Source organism: Monodon monoceros, unplaced genomic scaffold, assembly GCF_005190385.1.
Source record: "Monodon monoceros isolate NGI ecotype Baffin Bay Population unplaced genomic scaffold, NGI_Narwhal_1 Super_Scaffold_17, whole genome shotgun sequence".
Lineage (NCBI taxonomy): Eukaryota > Metazoa > Chordata > Mammalia > Artiodactyla > Monodontidae > Monodon > Monodon monoceros.
The window spans coordinates 22,055,398-22,080,516 of NW_021703773.1; the positions used below are offsets into that span (position 1 = coordinate 22,055,398).

The 25,119-nt window shown below is 43.1% G+C and overlaps 1 protein-coding gene across 1 annotated transcript in view; it reads left to right on the top strand.

Annotated features, from left to right (window-relative positions):
* Positions 1 to 233: 233 nt before the first annotated feature.
* Positions 234 to 25,119, top strand: part of CENPU (centromere protein U) — a 29,572-nt gene continuing 4,686 nt past the window's right edge. The window contains exons 1-12 of the mRNA XM_029226484.1: positions 234 to 265; positions 3,079 to 3,127; positions 4,932 to 5,049; positions 9,380 to 9,485; positions 13,484 to 13,544; positions 13,994 to 14,227; positions 17,718 to 17,784; positions 18,933 to 19,041; positions 21,344 to 21,422; positions 21,648 to 21,695; positions 22,773 to 22,834; positions 24,900 to 25,056. Of these exons, the coding sequence (XP_029082317.1) occupies positions 234 to 265; positions 3,079 to 3,127; positions 4,932 to 5,049; positions 9,380 to 9,485; positions 13,484 to 13,544; positions 13,994 to 14,227; positions 17,718 to 17,784; positions 18,933 to 19,041; positions 21,344 to 21,422; positions 21,648 to 21,695; positions 22,773 to 22,834; positions 24,900 to 25,056 (1,122 nt within the window). The remainder of the gene's footprint in view (positions 266 to 3,078; positions 3,128 to 4,931; positions 5,050 to 9,379; positions 9,486 to 13,483; positions 13,545 to 13,993; positions 14,228 to 17,717; positions 17,785 to 18,932; positions 19,042 to 21,343; positions 21,423 to 21,647; positions 21,696 to 22,772; positions 22,835 to 24,899; positions 25,057 to 25,119) is intronic.

A 25,119-nucleotide genomic window follows, 5' to 3' on the forward strand; every position in this document is an offset into this window, starting at 1 on the left:
TCTCGTGGACCCGTCAGGAACTGCTTGTAAGGCGTAAACTCCAGCTCCGCTTTCGCGCTGTGCCAGGCCGAGTTTTCTCTCGCGCTCTAGGACGGGGAGGAGCCCTGGCCCTATAGGAAGCAAGCTCGGGAGGGGGCGTGCCCGCGTGCTCTGCCCGGATTGGCCGCTGGAAGCAGCGCGGGGTTTGGCGGGAACTTCGGGAGCTGCGCTGGCGCAGTGAACGGTAGGCTGAGATGGCCCCGCCGCGGCAAGTGCGGCGCTCGGGGTAAGTCCTGTGGCGTCTCGGGGCGCCGGGCTGGGGGTTAGGCCTCTCGGAGCTGTTTGTGTGCCACTGTGCAACTTGTCCTAGTGACTAACCTCTCAGGGCCTTGGTTTCCCCGTCGGTAAAATGGGAATAATAATATTCCCACCTTGGAAGGCTTACGGTGAGGTTTAAAGGAGTCAGTTTAAAACCGTGGCCGGCGGGGAGGAGAGAACGTTGGCTAGTGTCAGCATTACTTTGTGTGGGTGAGTGTAGCCTAAAGTAGACTCCAAATATCTTGAAACTAACAAATAATGAGTGTCTACTACTTGCCAGACATTACGTTCTAGTGACGGTTACACTCTGGCTGGTAGTCAGTATTCTTATTTTCAAGACCCTGCTTGTTTTTGTAACACAAACCACAGACTGTAAAGCTGAACTAAATCTCCCGCCGCGGGGGCCCCAGCTGCCGCTTGTTTTTCTTAAAGAGGGCGTCCAGCCGGGATGAGTCAAGCATTTTTTTTTTTTTAATCAAAAAGGGCTTGCATTTTAAAATAGGTTACAAAACTGCTCTCTAAAATGTTATTCTTCATGGATTCATGGGCACGTGTCTCGCTGGCGGCGTCTGGAGTGCATCCAAGGCCCTGTGTTGTCCTGGTTGGAGGGGCCTCGGCGTGCTTCGCACTCCGGCTGGTACTCAAGGCCTTAGGAGTTCCACCTGGGCCGTGGGAAGGCGGTCTGGAGAAGGTGCATTTGTAGATGCGGGTGAGGGTGTAGGCAGCCAAACAGCGTAGGGGCCAGGCTGGAGCAGGACGAAGCAGGGCAGTTAAGTAAACGAGATTAGGCTCCCGTGGCCAGTGGGGAGGAGGGTTGGGAAAGAGTAAGGGGCCTGAAACTCAGACAAGAGTGAAACTTTATCTGATAGGCCAGTGGGGTTTTTTCTCTTTCTCTCTCCCTCCCTCCCTCCTCCCCCCACACACGTATACACGTACATATTAACATTTTTGCCTTTGAGACTCCTGAAATCTGTTTATACCTCCCCCTAAAACGCACTAATGCGCATACACCAAAATATTTTACATATGTTATCACCGAGGTTTCCATCTTTTGGGAGCCTCATCTTGCTCCTAGCCTAAGGTGAGGAGGGAGCTTGACTTTTTTGAGCACAGACAAGGCAAGAAAGGGTGGAAAGAGTGGGTTAAGAAGTTGTATGATCTGATTTCTCGTCCTGTCACTTGGCTGTGTGACCACTGATGTCACTTAACTTTTCTGAACCCCAGAATCGTAAAGGCCGTAAAACTACTATCTGCTCTACCTTCTTTTTTGGGTCTGAGAGTCAAATAGAGCCGTGGTTTTCAAATGTGGTTCCACCGGGAACTTGTTGGACATGCAGACTCCCAGTGGCCACCCCAGGTTTCCTGAATCAGCAGCTCTGGAGTTGGGGCCAAGCAGTCTTGTTTTTACCAGCCCTCCAGGTGATTCTATACCTGAGGATAGAGAACCACTGCTCTAACAGTTTTCCAACTTTTTTTTTTTTTTTACTGTAATTCACAGTAATGATGTTTTACATCACAATGGGTACACAGACGTGCATGTACGCACACACATAATAAAACCGAAGGTTTAAGAAATCTTATGTTTTATATTATCTTGTATTTATTTTTTTTAAATGCTGGGGGAAAACCTTAAAGGACATGATGGGGCAGTTGATGAAACTTGAATATGGACTGTAGATTAGATAATGATGTCAGTGTTAAATTTCCTGATTCGGAAGTTGTACTGTGACTACACAAGGTAACACCCTCTTAGGAAAGACACACTGCAGTGTCCCCAGTTTACCATACACAGACACACAGGAAGCAGGTGAGACAAAATGTAAACAGTTGGTGAAGCAGGTAAAGGGTATACAGAAGTTTCTTAGAGTATTCTCAGTTTTTCTCTAAGTTTGGAATTATATCAAATAAATACTTGTTCCACAAAGAAATACTCGTTCAGACACTAAACGGACTTTGCTCTCCGCTAACGGGTGTCTGTCTGCAGGGCACTTTTGAAAGTCAGGGCCTGTGCGTGGTGGTGTAGGGCATCCCCCCAGCCCTGGCACCATGCCTGGACCACAGAGGATACTCAAAGCATAGTTCCTGGTGGGATTATTTCCTGCCTTTCATATTTCCACTTTTTCTTCTGGTCACTATTGTCATATCTTGTTTACTTTAAGATCCGTTGAAGGTACGCAACTTTATCCTTTTATCCTAATGCCCACTGGAGGGAGCCTGAAGGGCGGAAAGAGGGCAGCTCTGGGTTTGAACTGATGCAGATGCTAACGCAGGCTTCCCTCCTTCCTGGCGGCGTGTGGCTTTGGGCAAATACACATCTGGAACGTGGGATTCACTTCTACCTTGAGGACTGTTTCAGAGCTAAATGAGAAAATGTGTGTAAGAGAGCCAGGCACGGATGGAACGGGGGTCCAGTGCCTGAGAAAGAGAGAGAGCTCTCTTGCTCGTTGCTGCAGAACACCAGCCATTGCTGTTGACTGCGACTTGAGGGACAAGGATGACGACAGCGTTAGTTTTCTGTGTCCCTGAGGGCAGAGCTATGCTATTTATACGTAGGTGTTATGAGTTGCCCTATAAAAAATTTAACTCAGTGTGTGAGATATGGGTTCTACTTTCTAAAAGGATTTTGCCATTACCTGAATTTCACCATGAGCACATTGTTAGTGCAGCTAACAAGGAATGTAATTTGGAAAGAAAATGCTTGGATGAGGTGTAATTCTGGTGTTTCCCCAAGTTATTTTTAAGTATTTCCTAACTCTTGTGTGTGCTTTTGCTGTTTCCTAGTACGAGATATTCAAAGAACACTGTAAGAAGAACACATTCCACGAAAGATGTAAGTTATCTTTTTTATATTTTAATATAATTTTTCTCGTAATTGACAATACAAAATAACGTTTTATAGGAGACTCAGAGTTTCGTAGACTTGGTAAGCTCAGTGTTTTCTTGTGAAAAAGCATATTCCTTTTCCTCCTACTCTTTCCAGTATAATGGAGAAAATGGCCATTGCTAACGTTTTGAATCTTTTTCTGGGCCTAGGCTGGTTTCATTTTCATTTGGATAATGGACATCTTTGAACAATTGTACAATGTTCTGTGTTTTGCTTTTGTCACTTGTAGCCATTTCTCCATGTTGTTACAGTTTTCCACAGTTTGATTTCATAATATTCCATTTAGTTTCACATTCGCATGGTATTTTTACTTCAGGGTGGAGTCTTAGAGTAAATGTCTGTGGAAGGCAGGTGCATTTGTTTAACCCTCTGGCTAGCTCACTTCAGAGTATTTTCCAGCGGCTTGTCCAACTGGCCTTGGAAATTCACATGAATGACCTCTGATAGTGCCTGCTTGGGGGTGCCCGGGCGTCGGGAGCTCTCCCTGCTCTGTGCCCTTCCCCTGGTTTTCTCTTTTGCACGGTCTCTCCCCTCTGCTCCCCTAACTCCCTCCCCGTTTGGAGGGGCCCCTTTTCCTCTCTGGAAGGGTTTCTTCAGCTTTCCGGTCCTCTTCCCTCCTCGGGAAGGCAGCTGCCTTACACGGGCCCATCTGCTTGGGGAGGATGGAGGGTGTCAGCTCCTCTTTGGCCTTCGTTCTACCCACACACACTCCGTGAAACATTTTTCCCTGAGGGTCTGTGAATGGTAGTGTCTGTTTTATTCCATCTCCTGTATATCTTCCAGGATTTCTGTGAGTGTCTGTTTTGTCTCTCAGTTTTATTCCATCTCCTGCATATCTTCCAGGATTTCTCATATTTCCCTGTCTGTTAATCGCAGCCCTCCACATTTTCCAGAGCTACTGTGGATGTTTCTCCATTTTCTGTATGTTGTCTTTCATTGGGATTTGAGGGGCAGTCTTTCTGGGGCTTATTAGTATATTGCCCTGTAAGCCCTCGTCTCTCTCCTGCAATCAGGAGTTTTTAACCTCTGTGTTTAGGAACTTTCATGGGCATGTGTCTGGGGCGAGGCCCACACGGGCTCAGGAGTTGGCAGGCTGTGGCCTGTGGGCCGGATCTAGCCTGCCTGCTGGTTTTGTAAAGCCCAGCGAGCTAAGGGTGGTTTTTATATTTTTAAATGACTGAAGCAAAGTCAAGAGTGTCTCATGCCATGTGAAAATATGAAAGTCAAATTTCAGTATCCACACACAAAGCTGGATTGCAGCCCAGCCGTGCTGCTTCTTTCTGCGTTGCCACTGTCTGCTTTCACAGTGCGACGGCTGCGCTGTGTAGTGGCACCAGTCCCCACGGCCCGCAAAGTCTAATATACAGGTGACCCTTGAACTGGGAGGGTCCACTTCTACCCGGATTATTTTCAGTAGTAGGTGCTATACTATCTGCAGTTGAAACGGCAGGTGTAGAACCCGGATCGGGAGGGCCGACTGCAGTCACACGGGGGTTTTCGGCTGCGCGGAGGGTGGGCGCCGCTGCGCCCTGCGTTGTTCAGTGGTCAGCTGTGCTTACCCCCGGTCCTTCATAGAAAAGCTTCCCAACCCCTGCCTCAGATGATCAGAAGAGCCTCTGCCCCGCAAGAGCGTAAAGGCTCACTTCTTAGGCAGCGGTGATAGCGGGAGGATCCTTGCCACGTAAATCAGCTTTGTAATGTTCATTTTGGGCGGGCCAGTTCAATGACTTTGAACTTTATTCACTTTTAGGAAGCTGGCCAAAAGCACAAGCCTACCGATGTATTTGATTTTCCTGATAATTCTGGGATCTCAAGCATCGGCAGGCTGGGAGAAAATGAGAAAGATGAAGAACCCTATGAAACCTTTGGTTAGTATTTTAAATCTTTATCCTAAAATCTTTAAAGTGGTTCAAGCAACAGCGTTTAGGCTAGTTACTAATAAAAATATACAAATCCCTTCAAATACAAAAGCGAGGTTGTCTGCACATGAATACAATGTTCTGGGGAGTATTTGGTAATTTGAATTAATTTTTCTCACTTCTAGGTACGTTGGAACTAAGAACTCTGTTAAGTGTTGTCAAAGTGGAGCTCTCCTAGTAGCATTTGTCAACAAGCCAGCCACATTAGGACACCTGTTGTAGACCTTTATAACAAGAGGAATATAAAATATATTTCTCACTTCATACCTCCAACAGTCATTCGGTAAGGGGCTTTAATTTAGGAAGGAGCAGAGGGATAATTTTTCTTTTTCTTAAACACACTGAGGCAGAGGATGCTTCAGGAGAGCTTCACCTGTGTTCCTTGGAGTGTTAGGAAGACAGGACTGGTACCTGCTGACCAGGGGTGTGTGAGTTGTCCAGACGGGACAGCTTATGTCAGTGTGTCACTGGCCACTCTAGAGGCCAGAAATGATACAGAATGTGCCATGTGCGCCCACATCTAGAACAGCAGTAATCAGACATTTTTTGCCAGAATAAGTTTTAAGGGAATTTTCAAAACGTACAACTTGTCACGTATTTTTAATTTGGCATCTAATATTTCTAGTCTACTTTTTGTTAATAAAAGAAAATATTGTACATTTTGTAGGGTGAAAAGTAATCATTACCAGAATACCCCTTTCATTATGACTTGATAAAAATGTTTTAACTACTCATCTAAAAGAAATCATAATTTAAAAAATTGAGATGTAATTCACTTGCCATAAAATTCACCCTTTTAAAGTGTACAATTCAATTCACTTTTAGTATAGTCACAAAATTGTACAACCATCACCATTTTCTATTCCAGAACGTTTTAATCACCCCAGAAAGAAACTCCATGCCCAGGAGTAATCACTCCCTATTCTTCTTCTCAGACCTTGGCAACCGTAAATCTACTTCCTGTCTGTATGGATCTGCCTATCCTGGACATTTCATTTAAATAGAATCATACACTATGTATGTGGTCATATGTGACTTGCTTCTTTCATTTAGTGTAGTATTTGCAAGGTTCATCTATGTGGTAGTATCAGTACTTCATTCCTAAAAATTTTTATAGTTCAATAATCCATTGTGTGGATAGACCTCATTTTTTTTTATCTGTTCATCAGTTGATGTACATTTGCACTGTTTTCACTTTGTGGCCATTATGAGTTATCCTGCTGTGAACATTCATGTACCAGTTTTTTGTATGGACATGTGTTTCTATTTCTCTTGAGAATGTAGTCGTCCCTCAGTATCCATGTGAGATTGGTTCCAGGACCCCCCGTGGATACCATAGTCCGAGGATGCTAAAGTTCCTTATATAAAATGGCATAGTGGGGACTTGCCTGGTGATCCAGTGGTTAAGACTCCACACTGCCGATGCAGGAGGTGCGGGTTTAATCCCTGGTCAGGGAACTAAGATCCCACATGGTGCGTGGCGTGGCCAGGAAAAAAAAACAAAAAACAAACGGAAGATGGCATAGTGTTTGCATATAACCTATGCACATCCTCCTGTTCACTATCAATCATCTCTGGGTTACTTATAATACCTAATACGATAGAAATGCTATGTAAGTAGTTGCCTGTGTGCAGCAAATTCAAGTTTTCCTTTTTGGAACTCTCTGGAATTTTTTTTCCCCAACTATTTTCAATCCCTGGTTGGTTGAATCTGTGGATGCAGAACCCATGGATATGGAGGGCCAACTGTACCCCTCAGTCATGTGATTCTGCTTCAGTGTTTTGAGGAAATGTTTACACGGCAGCTGTACCACTTTGCATTCCCACCAGCTATGTATGAGGGTTCCAGTTTCTCCACATCCTCATCAACTCTTGTTATTATCTGACTTTTTGATTCTAGCCATCCTAATGGGTATGAAATGGTATCTCATTGTGTTTGTGTGGTAAAATATACATAACAAAATTAACCATTTTAATCATTTTGGTGTCTGGTTCTGTGGCGTTAAGTGTGTACGTCGTTGTGCAGCCATCACCCCATCCGCCCTCAGGACTTTGTCCTTTCCTTCCCCTGAAGGAAACTCTCTGCCCAATAGCCGACGGCACCTCGCTCCCCTCTCCCTCTTCTAGCTTTCTGTTTCTATGAATTTGACCACTCATGTGAGAGGAATCATACAATATTTGTACTTTTGTATCCTTTTTCTCATGTAGCATTATGTCTTTAAAGTTCATCCATGTTGTAGCATGTGTCAGAAGTTCCTTTTTTTTTTTTTGCGGTACGCGGGCCTCTCAGTGCTGTGGCCTCTCCCGTTGCGGAGCACAGGCTCTGGATGCGCAGGCTCAGCGGCCATGGCTCACGGGCCCAGCCGCTCCGCGGCATGTGGGGTTTTCCCAGACCGGGGCACGAACCTGTGTGCCCTGCATCGGCAGGCGGACTCTCAACCACTGCGCCACCAGGGAAGCCCTCTCTGTTTTTTTCAATAATACCTATTCACATGGATGTGCGGTAGTATCTCAATGTGGTCTTGAGTTGGATTCCCCTAATGACTAATGTTGAGCATCTTTTCAGTGCGCTTATTGGCCATTTGTATGCAGGCACACCTTGGGAGATACTGCGGGTTCGGTTCCAGACCACTGCAATAAAGCAAATATTGCAATAAAGTGAGTCACGAATTCTTTGGTTTCCAGTGTGTATAAAAGTTATGTTTACACTACACGGTAATCTGTTAAGTGTGCAATAGCATTATGTGTAAAAAAACAATACACATTCCTTAATTAAAAAGTACTTTATTGCTAATCATCTGAATGCAGGGTTGCCACAAGCCTTCAATTTGTAAAAAACACAGTGTCTGCAGAGCGCAATAAAGCAAAGTGCAATAAAACGAGGTACGCCTGTATCTTCTTCGGAGAAGTGTCTGTTCACATCCTTTACTTGGGTTGAAATCAGGTTATTTATCTTTTTATTGTTGAGTAGTAAGAGTACAGCTTGTGTGACTGGTTACATATGGAGATTAAAAATTGGTCTGGTTTTCTTTTTTTCCCTTGTTATTCCCAGTAGTAAAGTAAATAAAGCCCTTTGCCTAGTTGAGGCCAATACAAAGTATATTACTAACTTTAAAATTGTGCAGTTGCTATGTTCATTATATAAGCAGCTGAAACGTTTAAATCTGAGAACGTTTAAATGTGTGCAGCACGCTAAAGCCGGAGCGTGAAGAGATGGGTGCTTGGCCGTTACCAGGCGCCCCTGCAGCCATTCACTCCACACTGGTGGCCTCCTCCTTCCCCCACCACAAGCCCAGGCCAGGGTGCCGAGGCCTCTCCTGTGACCCCCCCCTCTTCCTCAGCAGGTAGGAGCATCCTCCCACCAAGGCCATGTGGTCTCCTCTCCTTTATCTCCGTTTCTCCATTATCTTCATTATCTCATTATCTCCTTTATCTTCATTCCAGTTAACTTTTTTTTTTTTTTAGTTTTGGCTGCGTTGGGTCTTCGTTGCTGCACAGACTTTGTCTAGTTGGGGCTACTCTTTGTTGCGGTGCGCGGGCTTCTCACTGCGGTGGCTTCTCGTTGCGGAGCACGGGCTCTAGGTGTGCGGGCTTCAGTAGTTGTGGCTCGCGGGCTCTAGAGTGCAGGCTCAGTGGTTGTGGCACACGGGCTTAGTTGCTCCACGGCATGTGGGATCTTCCAGGACCAGGGCTCGAACCCGTGTCCCCTGCATCAGCAGGCGGATTCTTAACCACTGTGCCACCAGGCAAGTCCCCATTCCAGTTAACTTCTTACGCTTAGCTCAAGGCTCTAGAGTAAAGGAGAGAGGAGGGGAAGTGCGGAAGGACTGGGGTCCCTCCCCAAAGGGCTAGTCGTCCACAGATGTCGAGTGCCCACCCTGTGCCAGGCACTCGGTGGGGTAATGGAGTTGCAGGAGTGGGGCAAGCACTCCAGACCTGAGTTTATTGTTCATGCTGTGTCTCCCAGGTAGATGTGTGATGCTCCATCAGGTGAGGAAAGAATGTCAGACTTCCTGTTTATCTTTTAGCTCATTTAAAAGTTTCCATATAATATATAAGGACAGTAAGGTTATAGCTTAACTGTCCATGTATTTATTGGTGAAGTGGTTTACATTTTTTCTTGTTGAGGTGTGAGATCATAAGTAGCATATGTAATTGGTTTTGATTTTGTTAGCCATTTAAACACAGGTTGCTTTATACTCCAGTGTAAAGGAACAAACTTGAATACTGCTCAGACAGCCAGACTTCTGAATGCCCTTTTTAAAAACATCTTTTGTAGACCCTCCCTTACACAGCACTGCTATATATGCTGATGAGGAAGAATTCTCCAGGCACTGCGGGCCATCTCTCCCCTCAACTCCTCAAGGAAAAGCAGCAGAAAGAAGGTATGGGTGGATCTCAAGCAACTGTTTACTCATGGTTAATGGGATTTCCGAGACGTTCTTTAAGATAGAAGCTTATAAAACCAAAACTGTTTAAAGATCTTTTGAGCCAACGTATGTTTTCCCTCAAGAAGACTGGGACATGAAAAGGCAGTTTTTCAGTAATTGACATTACTTACAATAACTGTAACTGACACCTGCTTATCCTAGAAAACATACCAGTGAAGGTGGTTTAGCTTTGAGGTAGAACAAAGAAGGAGGGGAAAGGTTTCAGGAGCATAGAATTTTAGATGATTTTGAGAGGTCCCTTTAATTTACAAATATGCTTAATTGTCACAAAAGATATGTTTTCTAGTTCAGGGTGGGAATAGGGAAGAGAAGCTGATAATCCCAAAGGACACGCAGTCTGTTGTAAATTTCAGCTGCGTGGTCCCTAAGCTGCGTTGATTTGAGTTTTCAGATTTATGTGGAGGCCTGAGTCAGGAAAATGTGTAAAAATGACACCACAGAGGCAACTCGAGAGCACATACAATGAAGAAGTCTTCAGTAGCTGCAGTACTAACTAAAAATTATTAGCTAGACAAATCCTTGACTTAAGGACCTCTGTTAGGTAGTAGGTCAGTTCTAGTTACTATATTTTGAAAGTAACAAAACTGTATTTTTAAAACAAATATCCCACTTGGGCAGAAATCTAGATGAGGACATCTTTCTGAGGTTCTCTGCACGGGGGAAACCTTATGGTACTTGGTTATTTGGGAGACTCCAGTTTTTCTATGAGCTGTTATTGGAAATTGGTAACAAAAGCCAAATATTTGGAAAACCGCACAGTTCATTTTAAATGGTGGTGAATGTAATTTTTCAAGAAGAATTTTTGAATAGGTGACACATTCACATGGTTTAAAAATATTAAAAGGTTAATAATAGCCTTTACGTCCTCTCCACCGTCACCCAGCTCCTGCATCCACTTCTTCCTTCTCCCCCACTATTAATTTCTTATATGTCTTTTCACAGTTTCTTTGTGCACATCAAAGTAAGAATACAGAGTTTTAACCTTTTTCGAAAAGGCAAGATACCTTGCTACCTGGCTTTTTCCGCTCTCTGTATCTTGGAGATCTTTCCGTATCAGTGCATATGGAGCTTCCTCATTCTTCTGCTCACAGTCGCAGGTTTTCCACAGTTTGGATCTTGCATAGTTTGTTTCCCCAGTCCTGGATCGACAGGCAGTTGGGTTGTTTCCAGTCTTCTGCTGTCACCAGCAGTGCTGTAGTCAGTAACCTGGCACATATGCCGTTTCACACACGTGCCTGTATTTTTCACATATGTGCCTATATTTCTGTGGGATGTGTTCATAAGGGAAATCCTCAGTCAAATGAAATATGTTAGCAGTTTTCATAGTTACTGCCACGTTCCCACCAGCGTGGTATCAGACTTGGAGTTTTGCCAGTGTGATATGCTGTCTCAGTCTAGTTCTAGTTTGTGTTTTTCTCATGACTGAGTTAAATAGCATCTCTTACATGTTTCACAGGTCCTTGAATTTCTGCACGCTCTTTTTATCCTTTTTCCATTTTCCTAGTGTTGGTCATTTTCTTCTTGACTTCTGTGACTTCATCTGAACATGGGTGAAATTAATCCTATTTGTCATGGACAACTCCTGGCTTTCTGTCGTGTAAGTGGATTGAGATTGTGCCATTGAGTAGGATAGGGCTACCTAGGAGATTGAGTACTCCTGTCATCGTGAGGTGGTCATGAACTTGGTGTGGAGATGTTAGAGAGACTGCTGTGTACTTGGGTCTGGTGTTCCCAGGAGGGGCTGAGCTGGAGTTCAGACTGAAGTGGTTTGGTACAGGAGGTGTAGGCACGGGTGAGCGCTCCCAGGGAGAGACGGTGGGCCGAGAGGAGGCAGGGACCTGGGACCACTCTGCAAGAAAGCCTGGCATCTGTCCAGGTGGAGAAGGAGCTTGCAAAGCAGAGAGAGGACCAGTGGCCAGAGGGGGAAGGAGGAAGCCAGGAGAGGGTTTGTGCTCGGGAGAGGCGGGGCGGGTGGTGAGTAAGTGTGTGTCCTCAGGAGGACCAAACGCCAGTCGGGGAAAGGCTGAACACATGGGTCGGTTTAACAGTGTGGATGTCCTTGGTAATCTTGGTTTTGGTGGTGTGATACGTCCAGACAAAAAAACTTTATTTGGGTAGGTTAGACTGGGCTTATACATGGATACAGAAGGAAGTCCGGGCAGAAGGGATACACGGGGAGGGGCGCGGGTGGGGAGAGAGGGAGCGCACGTCAGCGTTCCCCAGGACTCACGCGGCATCAGCAGCCAGGCCCCCGGGCCTGTCCAGGGCCGTCGGGTTCTTTGTTCCCAGATCTCCTCTCCTCTTTCTGTGTCCGCGAGTCTGCTCTCACCCTCTCCTCTCCACCCTCCCCCGTATTCCTCTCGTGGCTTTAACGACCCATAAGCCGCTAACCCCAGGTCTCCCTCTTGCCCAGCCTCTCCCGAGGCCCCAGCTGTCCTGCACCTTGGCCACGTTTCCCTAGATGCCTATAGGCACCTCAGGCTCAACAAAGCCGAAACCAAGCTCCATTGTTCCTCCCTCGTCTGGTGTCAACAAGCTCCTTTGGTGTTCTCTAGCTTGATGGTCCTGCTGTCACCCAGTCACCCCACAAAGCTGTCTGGGAACCGTTCCCGGTACCTTCTGTTCTCTGACCGGCCTCCTTTGTTCTGGCCTGTGACTCCCTGAGAATCTGCTTTTCTTCTCTCCGTACACCCTCCGCCTCCCTGTGGCCACGGCTCAGGTACCTGCTGCTGGTCCCTTCGTCTGTGCGACCACCACCACCACCACCCGCCCCCGCTTCCAGTGCGTGTGTCTAGCATGGAGGCCTTAGCTCCCTCACCCCCAACCTGTAGGCATGGTATGGGGGCCCCCTGTGTCTGTCTGGCTCCTCGGGTAAGTAGACCCTGAGGCAGAGTGAGAATTGAAGAGATTTATTAGCAACATCAGGGAAAGTTACAGGTGGAAGAATCCGGATTGAGCAGAGATGGCCCCAGACTGCAGCGCAGCTCTCACAGCTCTGGCCGACCCCAGGTGGTGGGCAGCTCTGAAGGGAAGGCCGGGCAGCAGTGGCCGCCACGCGAGGGTTGCCCTGGCGCGGCAGCCGAGCACAGGCAAGTCTGAGCAGGACGCCTCTGGCCACCTCAGAGCCTCCCCGGCCCTGGCCTTGGGCTTCTTCCATAGTGTTAGCTTCTCTTTAGCAAGACACTCGCTCTGTAGTCTGCTTCCTGTACGTCGAACGGGCCAGGCTGTTTTACACCCCTGTGCTTTTATGTTTACTTTTCCTTCTTCCTTAAATCCCCTTCCCTTTGTTTCTTGGCCTGGAAAAGTGTTCTCAAAAGTCATCTCCAGTCTCATAACCGTGATGTGTTTCCTGATTCCCCAGCCATTTCTCCACATCTCCTCTGCACTCACTGTCTTTGGCCTTCCTACTGGTCAGTGAACCCATTAAAGGAAGGCTTCTCATTTTTCAAGTAATTTTATTCCTTGTACTTGCATTTTGAGGTTGGTGTTAAATAAATGTTTGTTGAATTGAATGAAAAAAATGAACTCTCACCAGAAGTTTAGGGTTATTTTTTCCTTTTCAAAGGATGAAAGAAGGTATTCCCTTTTCTATCCCCTGAGCACGGGCCTAGTGTCTGTGGATTAGTACAGATGATGGCCTGTACACCTGGGAGTGGTGACGGGGAGAAAAGAGCGGTTCTCAGACAGGACCATGAGGTACTGCAGTTACGGGACACTTACTTGCCTGCCAGCACTAAACTGATGTGGCCTGGGTGTGGGAAGGTGTGGGAGATGACCAGTAAATCTGGGAAGGTGGCAGGCCCACCCGTGACAGGTGGGAAATCTCCTTATAAATTGAGCTTGTTTTTGTGTTGGAGGAGCAGCTTTTAGAAGACATATGTCAATAAAAATGAAATGTGTGCAAGATATTGATGGTTTGTTCTTTGGTACAGTTCGGACACTTCTGACGTTGAAGCAAGTGAAAATGAGTCTGTAAAAATTAGTGCAAAAAAGGTATGTAGGCGTGTTCTCCTATCTTAAATTGTAAGATATTTCATATCCAGTTAAGTTGGATGCAAATAGAGAAAATGTTCTGTAGCAACATTTTTCATAAAGAGTATATAATGTTTTAGAAGATTTTTTAATAAAAATGAAATATTTTTATATCTGAAGTGTTTTTCATTACAGAGATCTCAAATCTCTGTGTACCTTGTCAGTTTTCATAGTGTTCGTGTAATGTGTTTAGATGGTGGTTTACAAAGGCAGAGTGATTTGTTGGGAGCGTCTGCTTGGAGCCCTTTAGTCAAGGTTTCTTGTCCTATCTGCTCATCGTGTTGCCATCTTCCTGTTGCGTTCAGTCTTGAAGTTTAGAGATAAGAAATGTGGACTTTATGGTTATCTAATACAATAGGAATGATAAGCATCTGTACTTTCAAAACAGTAATGCTGTTTTCTTGACATAGCCAAGAAGAAAACTCAAGCCCATTAGTGATGAATCTGAAAGCACTGAAGAAAGTGATGTAAGAAGAAGAGTTAAACCAGCAGAGAACTTAAGTACACAACGTGAAGCTGTTTCAGCTACAGCATCTTCAGAACCTTCAGAGAAACCAGCTGAATCGGTCACGCTTAAAAAGGTGGGACCCCTTGGTGCCAAGCCCTCTGTTGAAAAAGAGACCCTGGAAACAGAAAGTCAACTGGTAGGAGAGTGTCTGCTATCCCCTTGGAAAGAAAAAAAGTTGATAGAAAATGTCTAGGAGGAAAACAAAGCATTTTCTCTTTTTCCTTCTTCTTTTAAAAGATAAGTTTTACACTTTTATTATAAAAATAAGTTTATTTTAGAAAATTTGGAAGGTATGGACAGGCAGATAAAATCACCTATAATTCCATCACCCAAAAATAAAATAACCACCACATTTTTTGGTCTATACTCTTCAATTCTTTATTGAGCTTTTCTCACCCTAAGTGGAACCATATCCTTGTCATTAAGTATTCTACATACCATTTTAATAAATGCATGACATTTCATTCATGAACGTGCCATAGTTTAATCTCTTACTAATGAGCAATTGTAATTTTTAAAATGTAAGTGCTTTGATGATTTTCTTTTCTGGCTAAATCTTCGTGCACATCCTTGATCATTTCCTTAGAAGAAATTGCTATGATAAGATTTCTGGGTCATATGTATTCTACTTTAAGATTCTTTTTTTTAAATTTTTATTTATTTATTTACTGGCTGCATTGGGTCTTCGTTGCTGCGCGCGGGCTTTCTCCAGTTGTGGTGAGCGGGGGCTACTCTTCATTGCAGTACTCGGGCTTCTCACTGTGGTGGCCTCTCCCGTTGCAGAGCACAGGCTCCAGGCACGCGGGCCTCAATAGTTATGGAGCGCAGGCACAGCAGTTGTGGCTCGTGGGCTCCAGAGCGCAGGCCCAGCAGTCGTGGTGCACGGGCTCAGCTGCTCCGCGGCACGTGGGACCCTCCCAGACCAGGGCTCGAATCTGTGTCCCCTGCGCTGGCAGGCGGACCCTCAACCGCTGCGCCACCAGGGAAGCCCCTATTTTAAGATTCTTGACATATCAATATATAATATCTTTTAATCAAGCTTTTAATATGTCATAATATGCCGGCACCTTCATTTTGGCCCATTGAAATGGATTTCAGGCTTCTGAACTCCAGAACTGTGGGAGAAGAAATTTCTGTTGTTTTAAGCCACGAAGCTGTGGTCGTTTACTATAGCAGCCACAGGAAATAAAACATCACCCAGTGACTTTCCCTTTTCAGTAGCATGCTTTTGGGTTCTAGAATTTCCAGAATTTCCTTTTTTTTTTTCCCATAGTTTCTACTTCTTGGCTGAGATTCCCTATCTGCATAATCATTAAGACCATCGTTTCCTCCTTTGGACATATTTATAACAGCTGCTTTAAGGTCTTTGTTTTCTAAGTCAGGTAGAGTCAGTCCTCTGTATCTGCAGGTTCCACATCCATAGATTCAACCAACCGCTGATTGGAAATATTTGACAAAAAACTCCATAAGGTTCCAGAAAAGCAAAAGTTGCATTTGCCAGGCACCAGCAACTCTTTTCATAGTATTTCCATCATATTAGGTATTATAAGTAATCTAGAGATGATGTAAAGTTTATAGGAGGATGTATATAAGTTACATGCAAATACTACACCATTTTAGAAAAGGGACTTTGAACATCAGCGGATCCCCATGGGGGATCCGGGAACCATCTTCCTTGGATATTGAGGGATGACTGTATCTGGGCTGTCTCAGGGTCAGCTTCTTTTGAGTACTTTTCCTGTCTTGACTATAGGTTACATCTTTTGTGTAACATTTTTAATCTGACACTTTTTGTGTATTGCACATTGTTCGTAGGTTGTTGAGGTCTTGAGTTGTGTCTTCTTCTGAATGCTGACTTTCATTCTAATAGGTATCTTAATTATTGGCTGATCATCTTGAACTGCTGTAGTGTGGTTTATCCTTCATTAGGGCCAATCTGTGGAAAGCCTAAGGTGTCTTCCAAGCCTCTCTAACTCAGTGGGACTCAACCCCTGTAATAGTTCTCAGTAGCTGCATAACAAAATACCACACATTTTGTGACTTCAAACAACATAGATTTATACCTCACAGTTTCTACAGGTCAGAAGTCCAGGCTCACCTTAGCTGGATTCCCTGCTCGGGGTCTCAGAGGCTGGAGTCAAGGTGCCAGCCAGGACTGAAATCTCATGAGGCCCAGGGTCCCCATCTAAGATCATGCAAGCTATTGGTAGAATTCTGATCCTTGTCGTTGTAGGCCTGAGGTTCTTGTTTTCTCTCTGGTTAAAGCAGGGTCACTCTCTGCCCTTAGGTCCTGGTCACGTGGCCCTCTCACAACATGGCAGCTGACATCTTCAGAGCTAGCCAGAGAATCTTTCCAGTCTGCTGCAGTGGCCTTTTATGAAACGGAACCTAATCGAGGGAGTGACCATCCCATCATATTCACAGGAGCCACCCACACTCAAGGGGAGGGACTTGTCCAAGTCACCGAGGATCTTGCTTACCACACCTCCCGTCTGTCTCCCTGGTGAACCTGGCCAGAGACTGGTTTTAGGCTTTGTTAGGGTGAGTCTAGGGTAGGCCTTACTCTAGAGCAGTGCTTCTCAACCCTCTTCCATTGTTGTCCTCCCTAAGAAGCCTTTTTAGACATTTTTCCTAACCATCCCCCGCAGTTAAATTTTAATATCATAAATATACTGTGTATCTGTGTATATACTAGGTACTTCGGAGGGTCACAAACCATTGTACTATCTGAGAGTTTCTGGCATGCCCCCTTGGGAACAGTTTCACCGTTTGATATTGCATGATCTAGGGTACCGTTCTTACCTCTAAGTTGTGGTCTCTCCCCACACTCAGCTGGATAGACAGCTGTTAACTTGTTGTTAACTAGTTGTTAATGAGGTCTCTGCATTTTCTCCACCTGATCTCCCCCAGAATTTCTTGTCTGTTACTACCTGTTATGTTCTTAATCCCATGATAGCCACGTCCCAGTATACTCTCTGTAGCCTCACGCGCATGTGGAGTAGGCGGTCAGGGGCTGTCGGGGACCCGCACCCAGACCTGTGCCCTTCTCCCTGAGCAGCTTACTGCAGGTCTCTGCCTCCCGCGGACAAGGGTTACCACTCTGTGCTGGGACTGGGCCTGCTGTGCTGCTGTCTCAGCTGTCCCCAGGCGTGCGGGAAGGCCGGCAGCCAGAGTCCACCTTCTGAGTCTCTCTCAGGCTTGTTTTGCCTGAGAGAGGCATTGTTGTCCAATGCCTGAATGAAGGCGCCACCCCTCTCCCCACTTTATGGCTGTTTATGGCAAGAGGGCTAGTTCAGAAGCTGTTACTTCCTCTTAGCTTGGAGTAGAAATTGAGCTGATTCCACACATTATTATCTTAAATAATAAAAGTTCAGTTTCCTCCAAGTCACCCACTGTTACAAGCCAACTGAAAGTTTTAATTACTTTTTATCTTGCGGTGGTTTAATTTTTTTCAGCATTTCCTTATATTAATTTAGATAATTTATATAATTAACTATTAACTTAGAACAAAATGAGAATTGTAGCTAAAATATTGACAATGTCTGATAATACTGTCTTAATTCTGGTTTTAAGAGAAACTCCTCTTAAATAAAAATCTTTGCTGTGGTTTTTTTTGTTTTTTTAAGAAAACTCAGAAAAAGAAGATGTTTCGTGGCAAAAGGAAGAAACCAAGAAGTGAAGCCACAGACTTGGGTATACAATAGTGTTTTATATGTAGTCAATCATTCAGGAATTTTTTAAAAATATATTTCTTAATTTGATAAAGTAAATTTAAGTATATAAAATTGTTATTTTAAAAAGTTAAAAATATGTGACTTTGGAATAATTGATTTTCCCAACATCATGAAAATTTTCAACATACAACAAAGGACAAAGAATTTTACAATATATATTCATAAACCCACTACCTAGATTTTACTGTCAAAATTTATTATACTTGCTTTAGCACCTATTCATTAATCTATTTTAATTTTTCATAGCATAGTGTATACTCTTTTCATACAACATAGTATGTACTCTTTTATAGAAGGCTTCTTTCACTCAGCATAACTTTGAGATTCATCCATGTTATTTTACATCATTTTTTATTGACAGTTTATTGAAAAATGGGAGGAAAATAAAGCATTTTCTCTCTTCACTTCTTTTAAAAGATAAGTTTTATATTTTTCTTATTATAAAAATGCTTGTTTTAGAAAATTTCAAAGGTAGGGAAAGGAAGATAAAATCGCCTACAATTCCATCACCACAAAATAACTACCATGTGTTTTGGTCTTTACTCTTCAATTCTTTTACTGAGCTTTTCTCACACTAAGTGGGCTCAAGTCCTTGTCATTAAATATTCTACAATACCATTTTAATGAATGTATAATATTTTGTTCACAAATGTACCATAGTTTAGTTAATCTCTTATTATATTCCTACAGCTATCTGAATCAATACAGTCAGTAACCTTTATGTGTCCTAGAAGTGGCCTATCGGGTAGATTAAAACTATGAAAATACAGTTAACAAAGATCTCAATCACCAGTAGTGTTAGATAAGAGCAGATTGTTAAGTAAAGACGCAGCAAGGTAATTAAAAGGCAGCAGTGCTTTAGGCTGCTTCAGCAGAAATGGAAGAACCAAGCAGACGGCAGTTAGAGGGTGAGGTACAGACAGGGGTTTGTGAGACTGACCGGGAGAGGAAGAAGTGAGCATGTCTCCTCCCATGTGCTTCTTCAAAAGTTCTTGCTATTTTTAGCAATTTGGTGGAACTACTTTCGTTGTAGGCTTTTAGAACCCTGGACCTAGAGCTAAACTGTTGATAATTAGTATATTAACTTGACTTATCCTAATGTTGTAGATACTTCCGACTGTGTACCTATTTGGTGTTTAAAAGAAAAGAAAACCAGTGACATCATGGAGTTAGATGTCGTTTTGTCTGCATTTGAGAACATCCTCCTAGAGTATAAGTAAGTCTTTTGATATTGTGATATATGTACCTAATAAATTTCCCTGGAAATAGCACTTCTACTCACTCCACAGCTTCTGGTATGTAGAATTTTCATTATCACTGTTTTGCATATTTTTAAACTTCCATTACGATTTTTTTCTTTAAGCCTGTGAGTTATTAAGTAGTACGTTTTTGTATGTCCAAATATGTGACTTTTTAATTTATATTTTTGTATTAACCTTCCATCTTAAATAGTTACAGTCAAATTTCATGGACTGGTGATACCTATTTTTGAAATATTGAGGCTTCCTTTATGGCCTGGCACATAATCTGTGGGAAAGCTCTAATTAGTGGTTCTATGTAGAATCTCTAATTATTGTATCTATGTAGAATCAGTATTACTCAGTTTTTCCTGGTACTTCTATCAATTTATGCTATTTATATAGAGAGATTATTTTATTAAGACATCATGTTTAAAATTGCTCTTTCATTATTTTTGGCTGTATTGGGTCTTTGTTGCTGTGTGTGGGCTTCCTCTGGTTGCAGCGAGCGGGGGCTACTCTTCGTTGCGGTGCGTGGGCCTCTAGGCACGCAGGCTTCAGTAGTTGTGGCACATGGGCTCAGTAGTTGTGGCTCGTGGGCTATAGAGCGCAGGCTCAGTAGTTGTGGTGCACAGGCTTAGTTGCTCCTTGGCATGTGGGATCTTCCTGGACCAGGGCTCAAACCCATGTCCCCTGCATTGGCAGGCGGATTCTTAACCACTGTGCCACCAGGGAAGCCCTAAAATTGCTCTTTTAGGTTGAACATTTTATCCTTATGTAGTGACCCCTTCCATTCCTAAAAATGCTTTTTGTCTTAAAATCTATTTTATCTGATACTAATATGTCACTAGATTTCTTTTGCTAATATTTGCCAGATTTTATATTCTTTTAACATTTATTCCAACCTTTGTCTCACCTTAAACTTTATTATTTCTTATAAAATCTTTTTTAAATCCAAAGTGTCCATCTTTGAATTCCACCTGTTGACTTAAGTCCATTTACATTTATTTTAATTATCCATATATTTAGAAGAATGTACTGATCCACTGTTTTTACTTAAAAAAAATGTTTTTTACTTTTTGATGTTTTTAAATCCTGTATAACTTTTTAAAAAAAAAAAATAGAATTTACAACTCCCCACCAATAAGGTTAGAATTTTGGCAAGCTCTCATGTCTTAGTCTTCTCACCCTTACCCCACCCCAAAACCCATCATGTTTATAATACTTAGAGACTTTAATTCTGGGAGAAGGGCTATCACAGTTGATGTGAAATGGCTTCTCTTACCTGTTTCAACGTGGGTTCTTGACTTTGAACTTGCCAGGGTACTGCAACTTCTCAACTGGTTTCTGGAGTTCTCATAAAGGCTTTTCGGGCTGTAGGTTTGGTTTCCCTGTGGGGTCTCCTATTCCACCGTCTTCTGATATCACTAGAAATACTCCATTTTTTTTTATGAAAACTTCTTCAAAAATCTGTATTCAGATGTGTAGGCCTTCTCTAATGTTATGCTTAGCTTCTGAAGAATTAGGCCATGGGTTTAGTCCCCTTATGCTGGGTGACTTTTCCTCATGGATTTGCCCCAAGAAAAAAATAACTATAAGATAAACTGTCACACAAGAGATTTATTTTCGGTTAAAAGCACAGTTCATAGTGGCGCACTGTGCCGAGGCAGAGTAGGGCTGGCTGCCGCCCTGGCAGTGTGTGCACTGCTCCTGCACAGTCACTGTGGGTCTGTGTCCAGCCAGAGTGAGCCAGACGGGAGACTGGGCTCTTTTGTCCCTGATGACAGGGACCTGAGCCAGTTTTGGGTCAGCTTTATAGTTTTTGCAGAACTGAATGGCTGGCTTCTGGCTACTTACTCATTGGTTAGTCCAGATGTGTTATACAATTATTTCTCCAGTTATAGCAGGGAGGGAGGAAGGAAGGGGCTAAAGTCTGCTGGTCACTGGATCAGGCAGCAGAAAAAGACAGGGATTGGCTGTAAACATTGCTTTCTACATGGCTTAGTGTCACCTGCGGATGTAGCCAGTGTCAGGGAGTGCTGACTACATACATGAGGGTTTGGGGGAAATATTTCCTGTTCTTTTTCTTTTGTTTGTTGAGATGTTTCCAGTATTTTTTTAAATCTGAGAAAGGGCTGCAAGCTGACCATGCCATCTTAGATATTCAAAAGGGCACATACCAAACTGTGTGTGTGTCTATGGGTGTGCTAAACAAATGCAACACACCTTTCAAAATCCTTTATGTAATACCTAAGTTTAACTTTCTTTATTCTGCTATAGACAAAAAACAGACTCTAGAATTTGTAAGGAAGCCATCAACAAATTTCATTCTAATTTGAAAGAAGAACTCATCAAAATGGTAAGTTCACTGACATAAATTTGTTGGTCTAGATATTTTTTACTAATACTGAGCAGCATACTGTTATCTTAGAAAAGCTCGCATTTGCTGGCAATGTGGTAAAGAACTCATTAGAACTATACGCATTTCACACGCTGTTCTTAAACTAGATGTGGCTATACTGTAAACTGATAAACAGTTAACTGTGGAAAATGCAGGCGAATATTTATTTTTTGTTTTGTGTAGCTTAAAGAAGTCCAGATGTTGAAAACTCTGAAAAGGAAGAACACTAAGGTAACTCACTCATGTGATTAGAAACCCAGTCCTGTAGAACGTGCACATATGTAGAGTTAAGTAAAGACCTGACTCTGGGTTTTACGACCTTGAGAGTTTGTATAAGATCTTTTATCTTTTTAGTCAGGCTTTTCTTTGGTTGATCTGGTGATTGATCAGATGAGTATCCTGCAAGCTGAGGAACTGGGGATCCTCATTAGCCTAAAAATGGCTCTCAAGCCCAAAATGGCCACTTAAGTGTACATAATGTATATTTATCACTGTTGTGTATGTCAAAAACCTTTTAGACTAAAGAACTGTCTTATGTCTCAGGTAAAAGGGCGGCCTGGGAAGAATCCTGGGTTAAGGGTCAGGAGACCTCCTTTCTTGTCCTGGTTCTGCCCCTTCAATGCACTGTGTGCCACTAGGTTTGCAAGGAAACACGAGGCCCTCCTTGCCCATCTGTTTGTAGTTGGACCACTTGACATCCGATGTTCTAGCTCCAAACTTGCATGAACCTACGTGTAGAAGCACAGCTCCCCCTCTACACTTATAACAGAAATGGATTTGAAATGTATACATTTTCCTTCTGGTGATTATAAGCCTTTGTTGTTTTTCAGTTTTAGTCTCCTGTTGGTCAATTCTGCATTTCTTATAAGCAAGCAGGAGTAGTCTGAATGTCCAGCAGTGGAATATGAGGTAGTCACTAAAAGTGATAGTTGAGATAATACAGCGTATTATATTGAAATGTCCTTTTTAAAATACAAACTGTGTCATGACACTCCCCTGCTTCAATATTTTTCTAGTGTCCTAGATAAAATGGAGACTCCTTCCTTTATAGCTCACAGGGTGGTAAAGATCTGACCCCAGTTCCTCTTTAAAGTTGTCCTCAAGTGGATACCCCTGTTCTTTCCCTTCATAGCATGTATCACAAGTTGTAATTACATCCTGTTTGTATGTAATATCTAGCTTCCCTATTAGACCAAAGTTCCATGATGGTAAGAATGGGGTTTGTCTTGTTTCCCACTATATTTCCAATACAGTGTATAAGGCAGTGCTCAATATTTACAAAATTAATTTAACTGTTGTGTTACTTAGATGATCTCAGATATCGAAAAGAAAAGGCAACGTTTGATTGAAGTCCAGGATGAACTGCTTCGGTAAGATAATATCAAAATCCTCTTTGAGAACCTACAAGAAGGATTTAATCACGATATGCCATGCGAGGCTTTGTTGTAAAACTTGCTGCTGTGCTGCGTTTAAACCCCAGGCTTCTCTGAGCTTGGAAGCTCAGTGAAGGCAGGCTTTGCTGCCAAGTGGAGAAGCTGTGAGCGGAGGGGAATTCAGCAGTGGCCCGTCCCCCCATGAGAGCTCTCAGTTCTGGCCCGAGAGGCAGCCGAATTAGAGAGTTAGTGCATGCACGGACTCTATCTAGAACCAGACTGCCTGGCTTTGAATCTAGGCTCTGCCACTTACTGGCTGTGCAACCTTGGGCAGGTTACTTAACCTCTCAATGCCTCAGTTCCCTCATTTGTAGATAAGCACAATGATAACTATACCTCACAGGGTGTTGTGAGGTTTAAATGAATAAATATACAGAAAGTGCCTCACGGAGACTGGGATACAGTAAGTTTTGTATTAAGTGTTAACAGTTTTTGTCAATCTTGTTGAAAGGTATAGCTTGGCATGGCACTCATGTGAGTCTATTCCCAAGTGATGGGCCAGGACAGTTTCCACCAGGTCTGTCTCCATGGTCTGGTTAGGAAGACTGGAGCACAATCCATCAGCTGGTCAACCAACTAGTATTTTTTGGTGGTCTTCCATACAGACAGGGCTGCTGTGTGAGCTGGAGGGTTGGTAGTAAAGCAGTAGAAGAATAAGCATATCAGATATGCTCTCTGCTCTTAAGGAGTTTAAAATAGCTTGAAAAAGTGGTCTTATCAGAAAAGACAACCTATAATTAAGTAATAAGTTTTAAAGATGAGATGGCCACAGAAGTTTAGAAGTGGGAAAAATTGGTTGTCTAGGCCTTTGGTTTCCAAATCTAGTGTATGGACAGGTGCTGCTGGCCCATGCTAAAGCTTTCATTGGCCCAGGCCAAAATAAGAAAGATAATGAGAGGAAGCTTTTTAAGGTGTTAGCTGTGTGTGTTGGGCACTGTCCTTTAAATGCTTTACATACTAACTCATCGCTGTAACCCTGTGAGGTAGGTTATTTGGCCATATAAGACAACTACAGAAGACTCATCTGTCTTTGAGATCTACTGTTCCTTTTCTAGATAGAATTTTAAAAGTTGAGAAGTATAGTATTTTGAAAAGGTGCAGAAAGAGAAAAATGTATGTCATTATTGTAACTTTACATGTGAAAGACCTAAGGCACAAGGCAGTAACTGACCCTCAGCCACCCGCCTAGGAAGTGAGGGAGCCACGGTCTGGTGTCTGCCAACTGGCTCCAAATCGAGCACTCCTGCCCACGACCCAGATGGCACAGTGAGTTTTCCAGAATGCAGCACTTGTTCAGTGTACGGAACTGTTATGAGGACTTTTCTTTTGTAAAATGATATCAGAGCATATTTTTTTTTATATCTTCATTTGTGAGAATAAAAGATGGTAGCCTCTCCCCATCCTTTTATAAATATCCAAGTTATACCTTATATAAAATCCAAGTTATACCTTTTTATTTTATAGGTTAAGAAACGAATAATCTACTGAGAGAGAGAAAGCAGGTTGCCCAAGGTCACACATTTCATCCAGGCACTGAGAGAGTTTTTCCACTGGTTTTATTAGACCTTGGAAATGGACAAAATTTCAGCAAGAGGAAGGGGCAGAGGGAAGGCTTTTTGTCCATACTTTTACTGTTAAACTGCAATGCCTGTCTACTTCCGCCTGGGGCGCTAAAATCTTTACCCAAGTATATGTTTTAATTCAGTAGTTCCCAAGACTTTAAAAATGACTCGATGAATTTTAGGACATAACAGGCATACTCGTCTGTGGGCTTCAATGCTGAGCACTCGTTGTGCATCATGTCTCAGAGTCTTTGTGTGTTGAGTCCAGAGTTATTCACGTTTGTAATTTCAGAGCCAAAGATACCTTGGACCACCTAGGCCACCTTCCCTGCTTAAAAAGCTTCACTCAGCACCCTGACATACTCCATCTCATCTACCTTATTAGGCTGTTGTTACACTTTATGTCATTTATTTTCGGGAAAAATTTTTTTTTGTTTTAGGTTAGAACCAGAGCTGAAACAACTACAAATAAAGTATGATGAACTTAAGGAGAGAAAAGCTTCCCTTAGGAATGCAGCGTATTTCTTGTCTAATTTAAAACAGCTTCATCAAGATTATTCAGATATTCAAGAGGAAGAACCAAATGTAAAGGAAACGGTAACTTCAGTTTTCACTTTTCACTATGCTTCAGAAGATACAGGGCATTTGCATGCTATAGTA